The sequence below is a fragment of the Acanthisitta chloris genome, unplaced genomic scaffold (assembly GCF_000695815.1).
Source record: "Acanthisitta chloris isolate BGI_N310 unplaced genomic scaffold, ASM69581v1 scaffold14557, whole genome shotgun sequence".
NCBI lineage: Eukaryota > Metazoa > Chordata > Aves > Passeriformes > Acanthisittidae > Acanthisitta > Acanthisitta chloris.
In genome coordinates this window covers 1628-17034 of record NW_008681039.1, presented here as the reverse complement: position 1 = coordinate 17034, position 15407 = coordinate 1628, and the positions used below count along the sequence as shown (strand labels likewise).

Genomic DNA, 15407 nt, shown 5'->3' with positions numbered 1-15407 from the left:
AGAGACATGCCAGCACACATCAGAAAAGACATCACAAATGTCAAAGAAACACTATTCATACTTCAGATTACTTTCATGTAATGCTTGATCTAGAGGTAATTTACAAGTAAAGCAGAGGTTTCCCTTCTCCATTCTTTCCCCACTTCTCAGCATTCTCTCCTGTCTTGCCCCACTAACACAGGAGTTGGCAAAATAAAAAGGTAAAAGAGGGGAAACTAATTAGAAAACTAGAAAGAGAGGGTAAGATTATTTAACCTTAATTGAAAAGAAAGGCAATTATCCTTCATGCCTCAGTTTGCATATACATAAATCTTGCACCTCAGAGTCAAGAACATAGATTCAGTTTCAAGCAGGAAAGACTTTCTGACGTTTCAGACACTATCATCATCAAGAATAAGCTTCTAATAGAACTTTCCTAATTATTTACAAAATAGCCTTTCAGGCACATGATCATAAATCTAGTACTTACTGAAAATGTCTATTCTCTGTCAAAAATCAATATATAAGAAAAGTTACATGCATACCTGTTTTGCAGCAGTCTAGTCACTTTGCTTGCACAGCTGACACTTTGGTCTCTCAAAGACTTTCTAATTCTTTCATCCAATTTAGTACAAGAGAGATTATTTCCACGTGGTATATCATTGTTGTTTCTTGCTCTTTCTATTTGTCCCCCAGTGCCATTTGTAGCTTTTGGTGTTCCCCCACACATTTTCTTGGCTACAAATCCTCTTGTAAAGCTCCCTCAAAGAAACTAAATACCTGCTGAAGAGATACAGCCTCAAGCAGATTTCATTACTATCGGTCAACCATTAACAATGGTAATTTATCATCAGCTTTCTTTCCTACACAGGAACAGAGTCTGCCTTTTTTTCCCCTAATAGGAAAATCAGCAAAGTGATCTTCATATATTCTATAAGCCATTAATGCAGAAAGACAGCTGTAACTAAAGTACTCCTGCAATTATTCCAAGCAGAGGAGACATGACTTTCAGGTTCCAGAAGCCATCGCAGACTTGTTCCCTGCTGCTGTCAGAGTTACTCCTACCAAGCCTGGCACAAAACTGTAGCAGATACAACAGCTAATATTGACTTTAGCGATGTTTGTTTCCTGGTATGTGATTTAGGTAGCTGGCAATTATGTAGTCACAAGACCCAACCATATGGCCTCTTTGAAAAAAAAAAAAAAAAAAGCATAGTTGCTTTTGCAGTGACTCGCCCTTAGTTGCAAGGTTGTTCTAACACTGGCTACAACACCCTGTTAATGGCTCTCATGTGAGCAAGTGTCATCTGACAACCCCTAGCAACCTCATATAGCTTAGGAGCAAGTAAGAATCTGTCATCATTGCCATATGGTTATCAGTTTTAAAAAAGTTACCAACACAAAAAAACACACTAGATATTCTGCACCGTAATGCTTTTACTTTTAAGGACAAATAGTATTTACACTTGGCCAAGAACCTGAAACTACTATGTTGAAAAGCTTTTTAAAAAAGGTAGAAAGGAAAACAGTGAGAAAAGTTTTGCTGCACAGACATTAAGTTGGTTGATGAGAATTTATAGTCATGTGCCTGTTAAAATAAATTAATGGCAATATTGGTGACGAGAAATATCTAATAAGATACTTCTGACCAAGGAAATTCAAGTTTTTGAATAGAAAAAAAGTATGTTCTGTCAAGCTCAGGTAATTCTATTGCAGAACAAAGTCCTATTCTTCATCCCTGCTTTAAAGAGTTATCCATACATACCTGGCTCATAATTCATGTCTTACATAGCTTTCCCCCATCAGTAAAATTTCAGACATTTTAGAAGATGACAGCCATAGTGCAATTTCCCTTCCAGACTAAAAAGGGAAAATAACTTTGCTAATGGTCACCCAGAAATGCAGCAATAGAGTCAGAAAACAGAGTCAGATTTCAAAACCTACGTGCTACCTGCTAAATAGCACAGCACTCTTCTTAAAACGATTTTGTAATCTCAGTTAACTCCAACCTCTAAGCACTGGACAGAAGTCAAGCAGAAAACTAGGGCAAGGTTAGGCTGAACAACTTGCTCTGTTGCTGAGGGAAGCCTATAGCAATAAAAATTAAAAAAACGCTGTTTCAATTCCCAGAGTGGTAACAAGTACTAGATCACAATCGCTCCTCCTCCTGAGAGAGAGAAACCAGTGAAAAGCTTCGGTCTGTTCTCAAGTGACAGGAATAATCTAGGAGAGGACAACTCCTAGCTCTCACCTCGTTGAGGACTACTTTAAACATCAGTGCTCCTAGTCATCTTAAGTGTGAATGAAACAAGCAACTCATGGACAAGTACTTATTCTTCGACTAAAATCAGCAATTGACAGCCTTTACTTCTGCCCTATCTTTTCCCCTAACAACCCAAAATTCTGGAACATTCACCACAATATCAAATTCACGTCAGGCATTAGAACTAGAAAGTCCTGTAAAGTCACTAAACAGAAGTGCTTCACAACATTAACTCATCTGTAGATGAAGTCATCTGTAGAATACTATAAATCCCAAAATGCCTGGGAAATTAACACTGAAAATCCACAGAACAGTTTCTGAACAACAACAAAATAATATGCAAATTCACACATGGAGAACACCCAGAGACGATGAAGTTGATAATACAGAAAAGGGAAGAAAGTGTCCTGCTCTCCAGATACAATCCTCTGGGAAGCAGAATTGAATCACTCTTTTTCTAGGCTATGTGACAGCCTGTCACCTGCTCCGTTTGTAGGTCATTTCCTGTCCTTCATCTCTACTGCGACACAATTGTCTAAATTGATTTCAACTCAAGGTAACACTTTAGCAAGAAAATTTGGGGTGGGGGAAAGAGGAAATGTATGTCATGTACTTATCTAATTAAGAATAATTTTCTGTATAAGTTACAGCTGTCCACTAAAACTCAGGCACTGTTTTCAAATCTAACCAAATATTTGCAGAGCCTCCTATAAGGTTTTATTTTCCAAACAGCTTCCAGAAGCCAGCTGGAGTAGCATAGGAAAACAAAGTTTGAATCATACCTGCTGTTTGGTGAGCATTTGTTTTTGTAAAACATACACTTAGCAAAACTGATACATACAAAAAAAATGCCTAGACCCAGACATTCAGGATGAGTGCCAAAACACATGTTTAAAGACAAAGTTCAATCTATTTTGGGTTGCTTAATGATGATTTTCCCTTCTTTAGTCCATTGAATAGCTTAGGTGGAAGATGTAGGTTCCCTTCCTCCCTCCTAATTTGAATCATTTACCGTGAATTGTTCCTCATCTTTTTAAAACCTTGGATATGGAAGAGTTGTGCTGATGCCACACCACATTCTTTTTCCACAATGCTTTAAAGTAGTCCTAATATGGTAAAGCACTATTAACCTCAGACGAACTACCTTGTTCACGCATGATACATAGTTACTAGTTCCACACAAGTTTGGCGGGATACATTGCAGCTTAGTCATGCAGCAAGTGAGGGAACATATTATTTGCAGCACTGCTCTCTCCCAGGTTAGATTTTCCTGTAGAAAAAGCTCAGGTGGAAAACAAAGTTCTTGATATCAGATTACTGTACAGAAAGGTTACTTTCTACACGTTACTGTATGAAAAGCAAAACAATGTTGGACATATTTGCTCACTGCAAAGTTAGAATTCCACAGACTGCCTACTTAGGAAAGGAGAATATACTGGATTTTTGTAATGTTGGAAGCATTTTCATCATCATGCACAGAAAACGACCATAAAACACGCACACAGCTGATAAAGGTTAACATACAGATCTACATAAATTGCACCATCAACCTTCCACAAGCATGAAGAACAGCCCATTAAACCAGTGTTTCACAACTCAGACAACTTCCATAAGTTTGGATTCACTGTTCATTGGCTATCTACAAGTCTGAAGCTTGGGAGTTAAGTTTCATACAGTGTCTCAGTGATAATGTAAAAATAAAACAAATGAAACCCACAACCAAGCAAAATCCCAACCAAAACCCCCAACAAGCATAATGTGTTTGAAGTAGGACCATAAATAACACAGACTATGCTATCAGTTACTAGCCCCAGAAGTGGAATTCCTCATTAGGAAAGAGAAGGGCTAAAGACCTGAAATTGCACAAAAACGTGTGTGTATTTAATTGTATTTTGCCAGTAAGAAAAGCATAGGTTTGTTAAACTAGGACTTTAAACAAAGAAAGGTAAAGTACACAGTAAAGTTAGCACCCTAGATCCACTACCTAGTCCTTTCCTCAGTACAGAAAAGCTGTGTTTAGTCTAAATTAACTTTCCCCTTTTCCATCTTGCTTCCTCCCTTCACCCCCATAGTTTCCAACAGCCAGCTGATAAAAAGTAAATCGAAGATTTTGTTCTGTAGTGCTAATATTTATCATTTCAAAGAACTGAAGCATCACGTGTAATTTAATACACCATAGGATTTGAGTTCGTTTCTTTCACTGTTTATTTTTTTAAGGCACCTGCAGTAACTAACGTGCAGCCTTCACTGGAGCCAAGCAGGTAGATCCAAACGGCAGGCGCCGTGCAGGAGCGAGCAGCACGGCGCCCGGCCAGGCCAGCCCAGCTCCTCCGGCATGCAGAGCCACGGCTCTGCGAACGCATCAGCCCCGTGTCACTTGTTCCAGCAGCGCCATGTGACTGGGCCAGCATCCAGGAACACAGCTACTAAATACAGGCACTGCCAAGGCACGTCTGAGAACTGCCTCTGCCAGAAAACCAGATTAATAGAAATCTCTTATCCTACCGGCTTTACTGCCTCTGCTTTTCCCCACCTTCTCTAGAACAGAAGGAAGAACTACACATTGTACATCTGTAGGAGAATTTTGAGCAGTAACGCAAGGCAGAATCTGGTATTTATAACACTATGCCAGCTCTTGCTGCATTTCAGTGCTGTATGGAAGTACTGACAGACCTCAGACCTTACTATCTCCTACATAAGCGAGCAGGCCAGGACAGACATCACCACACCTTAGGGGTGGTATCCTGAGGCATGGGTTTGGTTGCCTGCTCTTTCCTGTTCCATCTCCCTCTTCTATAAGCCCTATTTTATTTTTTCATTTAAGAAAAAGCCTGTATACAGCTTTCAAGCCTCTGTTCAAAGGAGCAATTTCAGAATATGAGAATTAAAAAAACCCACACAACTAAGAAACAATGGTATTTATTAGACATAAGTAAATACATAGTAATACCAACAGATACAGAGACATGAACCACGTCTGAGGTTTAAAACACTACCCTCACAATTTTTTCTAGTTAATTGAAAAATACTCATTTTGCTAAAACACATACAAATGCCTTCACCCAAGGTAGCTAAAAACACCTGCATATTAACCACATGCACTTCTTTACAAATATCCTCCACTTCTACTATGAAAAGGCTACATTCACAAGAGGGCTTTGTGAACTCCAAAGGACATGGCACTCTCTCAAACTGTACAGCCAAGTAAGTTTAGGGTACTCTCTCCAGGGGTGTGGAAAGCATTGCAAATCCCCTTCTCATCCTTGTTCTGAACACACACTCTCACCACACCAGAGAACACCCTCAAGGAGGGATAGAAGTAAGCACTACCCAGGCACTTCATGTCCTTCTTCCAAAGGAAATTGCTTCAGAAGGGGTGAGTTTCAACTAACCCAAAACCACAACTCAGCAATATCATTTCACTTAAAAAAATAAATTAAAATTTATCTGGTTCTAGCTCTATATCAGATATGGCTCTCTAGCAGTGTTGAGAACTGAAGCACTGCAGTTTTTTTGACCAGCTAACGCAATACTGGTGAGACCTCTGACAATGGTTATGTTGAACTGTGGCAAGAGCAAGATGTTTTTTTGATGCTTCCAAAACAGAGACTGCAATGGAAAACTTAGTCTGTAATAATCAGGAAGGGAAGAAAGGAAAGCGAAGTTGAATCCTTATGAGAATGCACCAATTAACCCAACTGACAAGAATATAGGAAAGAACACATACACAAGAAGCCTTCATGACCACCAAAACGTTGGTATAGCATGAACAGCAAAGTCCATTGCCTCTGTCTAGATGAATGCCAGGAAATCCTGACTTAGATTGAATGAAGTGATAACATGGACGGATATAACATCAGCTCCGGCATTTTCACTAGTTATAGCCAAAAATATGTTTTGCTTCTCTTGTTGTTGTTATGATAATTTGTCTATTCCATCCAAATACCTTTCCTTAACCCTCTCTTGTAGACAGCATGGAAAGAAACATTCTAGTAATGAGCACTGAATCTTGAAGGCTTGAACACATTTATCTTCAAGTTTCACTGGAAAGGAGGAACCACATATTGAGATCATGTACAGAAGACCAGGGTAATAAAACCACTCATACCATAGACCTTCTCAATGAGAAGGCTACACACAAACTCAAACAAACAAACCACAGTCCTGCATGGCATGGGCAAACCTAACCTTGCTGCAAGTCATTATGCCAGAGTTACATTCTGTTTACCACCAATTGCGTAGGACTTTGAATGGAGAAATAGTCATTAAGTTATGAAATAGTCTCTCCTCCTTAAAGGAGGCAAACCACTCTAACTAGTCCCATGGGATCCCAAATATTTTCTCAAAACCAATGATTTTATAGTAGATTTTAAAGTTTATCCAACCAGGTTTGTAGATAATTACAGCTCACCACACCCTGTAACATGCTAAGATTTGGCTGCCAAGTATCAGTCCATCAATCCTGAAATATCTGGACAAAAAAATTTGAAAAAAATCCCCAAAAGAGATTCAGTTGCAATAGGAAAATGCTTTACACATTAGTGATACAGGGATAGAAACAAATTTCAGTCAGCAAGCTTATGTAGCAATTACCTATTTAGACAAATTAGAAACCTTTTTCCTCATGAGAAGAAATTGGTTAAGCTACTTTAGTGTTCCCCAGAAAAACACTGTACAAGAAAAATCCTTTATGACAGACCTGACTTACTCCTAAGATGAAGTTAACCAGAGCAGTCTCACTAGGAGCTTTCTTAACAGTTACAGAACCAGGACAAATTCATTTAAATACAAACAAAACTCTAGCTTTCTTTTCTAATCAAAAGAGGGCCCAAGGATACAACTTTCACTTTTTAGTGCTTCAGTAATGCAAATAAAAAGCCACTGTTTCAATCAAATTTCTAGTTCACATGTCAACACTATATTTCAATAGAAATACAGAATTATTTCTTTAAATAGTAAACAAAGTGTAATTCAAGTAATCTTTAACATTTCACAGAGATGTGCTTTGCTTAAAACAAAAGAATTTGGGCAGATATATTATCAATGTGCACATGGGTTTACTGAGTTGACTGTTTCAAACAAACCATGCCCACTACAAACTACATTGTTCTGTTTGCATTTTCCTCTCCTTTACATACCTACCCCTGCACCCATTATCCAGATCAGCTATACATATGCATTTTACGGTTACCAAGTGCCACTATAAAGTGGTAAACAGAAATAGCTATTTTCAAATACACATTACTTACCTAATTCCATTCAAAAGCATTCCCAAACACATCCCTGTTTGTAAGACTGCATACAGGAACTTCTGAATGTAAGAAGTTTAGTACCTTAAGTGTCCCTGAACTCAACCATACTCTGATCTAGTTCACACTGACATATATCCCCAAGTCCCTCAAATTGAAATCATCAGGTGTTATTCACCCACTTCAGAACTTGGAATTGTATCTGAAATCATTTTAGCCCTTAGTAAGCATGATGTAAACCCACAGCTAAACCTCATAAATACCTTTATAATCAGAGAGGGTTAATTTTTCCAACTTTAACTTGATGTGATCCAGAAACCATTTCAACAGCTGAGAAGACAGAGGTTGCACTCCTGAAGCTGTTTCAGCTGGCTAACATGTGAGAGCAACCTTTACCCAGGCTAAAAGCCAAGACCAAGCAGAAGTTCAAATGCATGTTACTATGGCTGTCTGCAAAGTGAACTGACATGGTTACCAATTCCAGCCTTCTCAACCCAGCTGAGGATTAGAATATATTAGCCCTCCATAACTGTTCCTGTATGGTGTGACAGCTTAACACACTACCATGAGAAGAGCTGGTTCTATCACTGACCAGGGCTTCAACACCCTCTTCTATCAACACTACTGTGGAAGTGACAAATGTCTAGTGAACAATCAATTTCAGCACAGCATGGGAGAATGTAACAGCATCTTGGACCACTGTAGCCATTTGCCAAGACCAGAACCTTCACATGCATGGACTAACCCCACTGCTGTACATCTCAGCAAAGTGGTTTCTACACTGAACTCGCTTCTTCCTTGTGCCTGCACCAAAGGTTACCAACCTTCCTTTGCAACAGCTTCACAGGTCTCTGTGCAGCTTGCTTAACTCAGTCCAGTTAAACAAGCCAGGGCTGCAGAAACTAAAGGCCCATGACCTTTCCTATAGTAAGACTTGTCTTTTAAAGCACAACCAACTTTAGAGTGCAAATTAGAGAGCACAGTGTTAAATGTGAAGATTTTAAAAAGTCATTTTGGGGGAATGTGAATGGAAAGGCAAGAAAATACAACACGGACGAGCTCATGTGTCTACAGAGGACAGACACAAAAATTCATCTGAACATAAGCTAATTCCTGTGAGTTGCAGAATTAAAAAAATTCCCGTCTCTTCCAGATCGTAGAGCGCTTTGACATTACAACATTAAATTCTGTAAAATAATCCACATACAGTGAAATAACAACTTAAGAATAATCTGCTTAGAGCTATGTATTCAACAGTTTGTAGATCCTTCTCTCTGAGGCTTCCTTCAGAAACATTACCTAATGCACTCTGCTCAGATTTTCTGTACCCCTGAAACTGTACGCTAACAAACCCAACCCCAAGAATTGAGCAATTTCAGGTTGGATAATACCCAGACTCAGAATTAAGTACAAAGACTCTGCACAGAAATCCAGAGCACTGAGTTCATTCAAGCCTCTGTTTTCTTTCATAAAAGTCAGTAAACTCAACGAAAGCAAAAGCTAAGAGTTCTTACTGTCAGAAACTTCCCAAATCCATTATAAAAAAATGAAGTACTAACACGTTCATGTTTCTAATTTGAAAGTGCTAATACCAAATTCAGCCTGCTAGAACCTCTATTAGAAAAGTAAATAATTATTGTCAGATTGTTTACTTAATACACCTGATTTCATTAGCACATGTGGAATTCCACTGAGCACCTTGGAAGAGAAAAGTTGAGCTGTATTGCACTGAGGTGAGAACATCCTGTAGAGAAAGCTCCATACCGATTCAGTAATTACATCACACACAGCCCAAGTTTCACTTCAGCACAGTCTATGGAAGGAAAACCATGAGTCAGTTTTAACAGCAGCGTGATGTAAAGCCCTCATGCCCATTTATCAGTACAATTCTAAGAATCTCACCAATATCCAGGAAGTGTGCTGACTGACCAAAGATATTTCAGCTGCTGATCTTGGCAGTGCACTCACACTTGCCCTAGTTGATGTGGGGAAGGCACAGGCACTGTCATCAAAACTCCTAGAACAACACTCTCTTGTAGCCTACACAGGAGCTTGTCTTGTAACCTCAGTCTTCCGTAATAAAGCATGACATTGCTATGGTATTTGAGTGACAAACCCATACAAATAGGGTAAATGGAGTGAGTTGAGAAAGGCACTGTAACAGTGAGGAGAAAGCAGAATGGAGAAGAACCTGAGCCTGAAGATTAGGAAGCAGCGTAGGCAGAGCACACACAGAGCTGACTCATGACAGGCAAAGGTGAACCACCACGTCCATGCCTGTTAGTCAGATCAGCAGTAATCTGACACTATCACAGGAAACACACGAAAAAGCACAGACAGACATATTTGCTGTCATCACACAAGAAGTACCCAATTCAAAGTCCTCCTTTTCTCGCTTATTCTCACTAGCAAGCCTGTTAACTACCACCCTACAGAATTGCATTCCTCATTTTTAACCTAGCAAGTGTACCCATGGAAACTTTCACACAGCAAATACTGATAATTAGGACAGCTTAAGAACGTTCTTCTTACAACACTTCATCTAAGCAGCATGCAAGAAGACAGTGTGCTCTTAATCAAAGGGTGTACTTAGTAGAAATAGCTGTTGACAACTATAAAACACAACACGTGGCTTGAAAACTGAATCTACTCTCCAGAAGCTATCCCTGAACATCACTAAGGTGCAAAGTACATTACAGATGAAAGTACACGATTGTTAGTGTCAGAAGGAATACTTAAAGGAATGGGTACATCACTAAGGTTTGCAGCACAGGTAGTCAGCATTAATCCAAAAAATTCTCTTTGCAAAAGAGGTCCTCAGCAGCTTCAACACTACTGAAATGTCAGAAAAAGAAATTACTTTTATGAGAACAATTACTCTGGTTTTTGTCCCCTCTGATCCCAGCTATTTTGTCACATCTACTCATTCTGGGCTTTCAGTCTGCTGTTACTATGCAGACCAAACCAACAGCTAGAGGCCACTACCATGCACTGGAAACACCTACATCCCACAATGTCAAAGTGGGATGACATGATGACTAATGATTAAAACATTTTTGTCAAGCCTTTTCCACCTTCCACCCCTCATTTTTATAAAGCAACATTAACTTAGTTACATAAGAAAAGTAACAAAGTTTAAATAAGTTTACATGAAGCCAGCATCTACTGGCAGCAAAGCTCTGCATCATCTTTTAAAATGTTTCTCTACAAAGCCAGCTTTTATGAACGACTGTGCACATTTTTCAGCCTCAAGCAGCTTTATTTTCTAACTCACATCAAACCATTTATGTCAACAGATAAGTATTCCCCTACAGCATTAGCATCAGTGTTAGACTGTAGTGTATCCTGCTTTAAGTTGTGCTACAGACACAGAAAGGTAGCTCTAAGGTTTTCTGTTCCTACTATTCCCCAAATCACTTTCCACTGAGCATAGTATGTGGCAGAGTACTCACTTACCCAGTGTTGGAATACAGAATCACAGAATCAAGCAGGTTGGAAAAGACCTCCAAGATCACTAAGTCCAACACTACCATGGTGACTAGACCATGGCATTAAGTGCCACATCTGGTCTCATCTTAAAAGCCTCCAGGGACGGTGAATCCACCACCTCACATGTCAACCACAAAAGTACCCTGAGAATAAGCACTCAAGCACCTGCTATCCAGCTGCACATCAATTTAAGAACCAATGCATGCAACTCCATGGATAAGTTACTTCTAAATCAGAAATAAGATAACCTGTGGGCAAAACCCACTTGATTTCTCAGTGCATCTTTTCATGAAATGGAATTAAATTAAATAGAACACCCAAGATATGTCTTTCCCTCTCAGAATGTCAGTAGCTCATGTAATTCCACACATTTTTAGTCATCTGTGGCAAAACAAAAAGAAAAAAGAAAACAAGAAAAAATAAAAAAAAGAAAAAGAAAGAAGAGGTTGTCTTCTTGCAACTTTAAGAGAGAATGAGTCTCAGTGCAAAGCTAGAAGAAACCAAGAGGTTGTTCAGTGACAGAAGTGGGTAGGGAAGGGGAAATCCAAACAACTGAAGTAGTCTTAGTTCCTGCAAATCTCAAAACCAGAGCACTTGGGGTTTGTTTGTTTTCCTTCAAAACAGCCCCAGGCTGGAAGCCTGGTTTCCATGTCAAAAGACCATACTTTCAATCACTTCTTCTCTAAGTGGTTTTCTTGAGTGAGACTTTAATAAATCTTTTTCTGCAGAACTTACTTAGTTCTCATTCCTGATGAAAGACTAATACCAGCACAGAGGTATAAATACTGCAGCTTAATGCTCACCTTCAGCTGTCAGTGAAGAGGTATATGGCTTAGACTTGCTCTTTAACCTTTCCTGTCTGCATGCTCAGATCTGGCCAGGGCTGCATTGCCCTTCTTACAGTATATAAAATAGTGATTTTCTTTCAAAGGCTTTTGAAGGGTTTACAGACAGATGTTTAATGATATTTCCATGTATGAAGACATACATGCATGCTCAGTAGCTTTATTGCTGCGTGGATGTCTACGAAGTTGCAAGAAGCTCAAGAACAAAACAATTAGGCCACCAAAATCTGTGATCACCAAGGAGTGTTTCATTTTAACAAAGATGTAACAAACTGACATGCTAGCAGACTCCAATCTCACTACTGCTTTCTTTCCTTTTTCAGAAGGTGGAACTTTGCCAGGCTGGTAATAAATGCTGTGAAATAATGCTTAGCAAGTGGGATCTCACCAAGCATTTCAGCGCTATGACCAAAGGAATTACTAGTACCAGCTGCCAAACAAATGATCTCATATACCAAAGCTAACAAACTGTTACCAGATAGATATCCTGCAGCTACAACATGACATCCGCTCCATTACAGACACCAGAAGGAGCAGCTGATACTTAAAGCTGAAGAAACAGTCTGTATGCAAGTTTCAGACACAGCTGAAATAACATAACTTTTTTTACTATATAAATCCACATGAAATGAAGTTATTCCCTGTTTTACAACAGTCCTTCACTAAACATACCAACATCAAAGAAATTTCATGAGAGGTTGCAATGCAGAAATTACACATTCAGCAGTCTTCCAAAAACTGAGGCGTTTATTTTAATTTAAAAAAACCCCAAAACAACCAAACCCAAAAAACTATCAAAGACTGAAATTAAGGTGAAACCTTACCTTAGCCCTCAGTTTAAGAACAACATCAAGATTTCACGTTGAAAAGCAAAGCAAAGCACTGACAGGAAATCTATTCCAGAATCAGGTAAACACAGTTACAGAAAAACTGCTATAAATGTAAGTAAAATCAAACTATCTGCAATCCATATCAATTTCCTTAAAGCTATTCCCCAATACCTTACTCAAATATACACCTAGTATCTCAAGACTAGAATGTCTCTAGTGCTATGTTCTTACACGCTACACAATCCCTAAAACTTAATGGACTGTTCAGTGGGTATGGACTTGGCTGAATGATTGTATCCAGAGGGTAGTGGTCAACGGACATCAGTGACAAGTGCTGTCCCTTGGGGGTCCATACTGGGACCAGTGTTATTTAATATCTTCATCCATGACATAGCCTAAGGGATCAAGTGTACCCTCAGCAAATTTGCAAATGACACTAAGCTGTGTGGTGCAGTTGACATACCTGAAGGATGAGATGCCATCCAGATGGACCTAGATGAGCTTGAGAAGTGGGCCCATGGGAACCTCCTGAGGTTTATACAAGACCAAGTGCAAGGTGCTGCACCTCTGTCATGGCAGCCCCTGGTATCAATACAAACTGTATAGCCTGGATGGACAGCTCAAGAGCAGTCCTTCTTAGTAGGACTTGGGGGTGCCGGTGGATGAGAGGCTGGACATGAGCTGCCAACATGCACTTGCAACCAGAAAGCCAACTGCGTCTTGGACTGCATCAAAAGCAGTGTGGCCAGGAGGTCAAGGGAACTGATTCTGCTCCTCTGCTCTGCTCCCAGGAGACCCCACCTGGAGTACCGCATCCAGCTCTGGGGTCCTCAGCACAAGAAGGACATCAACCTGTTGGAGCAAATCTAGAGGAGAGCCACCAAGATGATTACAAGAATGGAGCCTCTGTCCTACAAGGAAAGGCTAAGAGAATTGGGGCTGTTCAGCCTGGAGAAGAGAAGGCTTTGGGGTGACCCAATAACAGTGCAAGCTCCTTTCAGGCCTGACATTATAAGAAGTATGGAGAAGGACTTCCTATAACAGCATGTAGTGACAGGACAACAGGGAATGGCTTCAGACTGAAGAGTAGGTTTAGATCAGATATTAGGAAGTTCTTTACTGTGAGGGTGGTGAGGCACTTGAACAGGCAGCCCAGAGAAGCTGTGGCTGTCCCATCCCTGGCAGTGTTCAAGGCCAGGCTGGATGAGGCTCTGAGCAACGTGGTCTAGTGGAAGGTGTCCCTGTTCACAGCAGGGATGTTGGAACCAGATGATCTTTAAGGTCCCTTCCAATCCAAGCCATTCCATGATTCTGCTGAGCAGATGACCCCGGTAGCACTCCAAAAGCGTGCACAAACTACTCTAAACCAGTCTTGTAAGGGAAGTAACATTTGGTAAGGAAATAAGAAATATTAGGGGAATTGAGCCACATAAATACACATTTCTCACACAGCAGATGGGATTTCCTCAGAGCCCTAGAAGCTAAAAAGAAAGATACTGAACTACAGCCACTCATGTCTCTGTTAAAAGGGATATGTGTGTGTATATGTATATACCTTTACGTATGCATTACAGACATACACAGATATTTTTAGTTAAAGGAATCAAAAAGCAGTAGTAACAAAAAACAGAAGCTCAAGTCTGTGTTCAAAACTACTCAGAACAAATGTAACATCATGTCACTAATAACATCTGTTCTTCAGCTGGTTTATAATTTCTCTTTTTAAAAAAAGAATTAAGATCTTCTATAATTCTGCCTACTACTCTTCTACCACTTCCTATTTCCATTACTTTGAAAGGATGCCCAGGCCAGTAGAAAGCTCTACTATCCTAATAGCTCTATATTAACATCTACACCCCATGTTTAATTTTTCCTCACCCAGCAAGTAAGGGTTGTGCTTACATGAATATGCAGCACAGTCCAACCAGACTAGACCCACAGAGTGCATTAGTTGGTGCTAAGGACCTGACACACACACTCTGTTCTGGAGTTTTACTGTTGACCAGCTGTAGTCTGGTCCCAGGGACTGAATGTCCATTAGCGGCTGGCACACACTTTTTAATTTCATTCATTCCAACAGGGATCCAGTTTATGCACAGAAACCATTTGGCTGTGTGAGCTAAAGTGCAGTTAGTGGAGACAGTTGAGAGGTTTTCTTTAAAAGAGCACTCCTGATTCAACTTACTATGTTAATGTTTGTGCACCCAAGAAACCATTTCCTGTGGCTCCACATTCAGCTATAGGAACCATGTCTCTTTGAGGCTGTGCCAGCTCATCCTGGTATGCAGCACAGACCTTGAAGCTTGCTGTTTCCTTCAGAGTCAGAGAGAAAGGAGCATGAACCTATGGTCAAGACTTAGCTCCAGTTAAAAGAGATGGGGCAACAGAACAAGCACATGTAGTACTTGTTATAGGTAAACCTCAAGCCTGGTTGATGGCCCTCTGCACAGAACTACTTCTGGTGTTCTTGGGAAGACTAAATAATGCAAAGCTTCCTAACAATGTAGTTGAAAATTCAAGTTGTCAAATTACATTAATTTGAGGAAGTGTTGTCTACTACTGCTGTTGTTCAGGATAAAGAGGGTGTGTGAATACACTCAGGCTTCCAAAACAATTGGAAGTCCAAGGATACACATTATTACTGGTCTTATAGGGCTATTTAAGAGACCTAAACAGAGAGACATATTGAATGTGGAGGCACCTCACTGACCAAAACATGAAGAGGGAATAAAACTAACAAAAATCCTTACAA

General features: G+C 39.9%; 1 protein-coding gene across 1 annotated transcript in view; it reads right to left on the bottom strand.

Annotated features, from left to right (window-relative positions):
• Nucleotides 1–709, bottom strand: part of FNIP2 (folliculin interacting protein 2) — a 30335-nt gene extending 29626 nt beyond the window's left edge. Inside the window, exon 1 of the mRNA XM_009077954.1 lies at nt 525–709. Coding sequence (XP_009076202.1) covers nt 525–709 — 185 coding nt within the window. The remainder of the gene's footprint in view (nt 1–524) is intronic.
• Between the last annotated feature and the right edge of the window lie 14698 nt (nt 710–15407).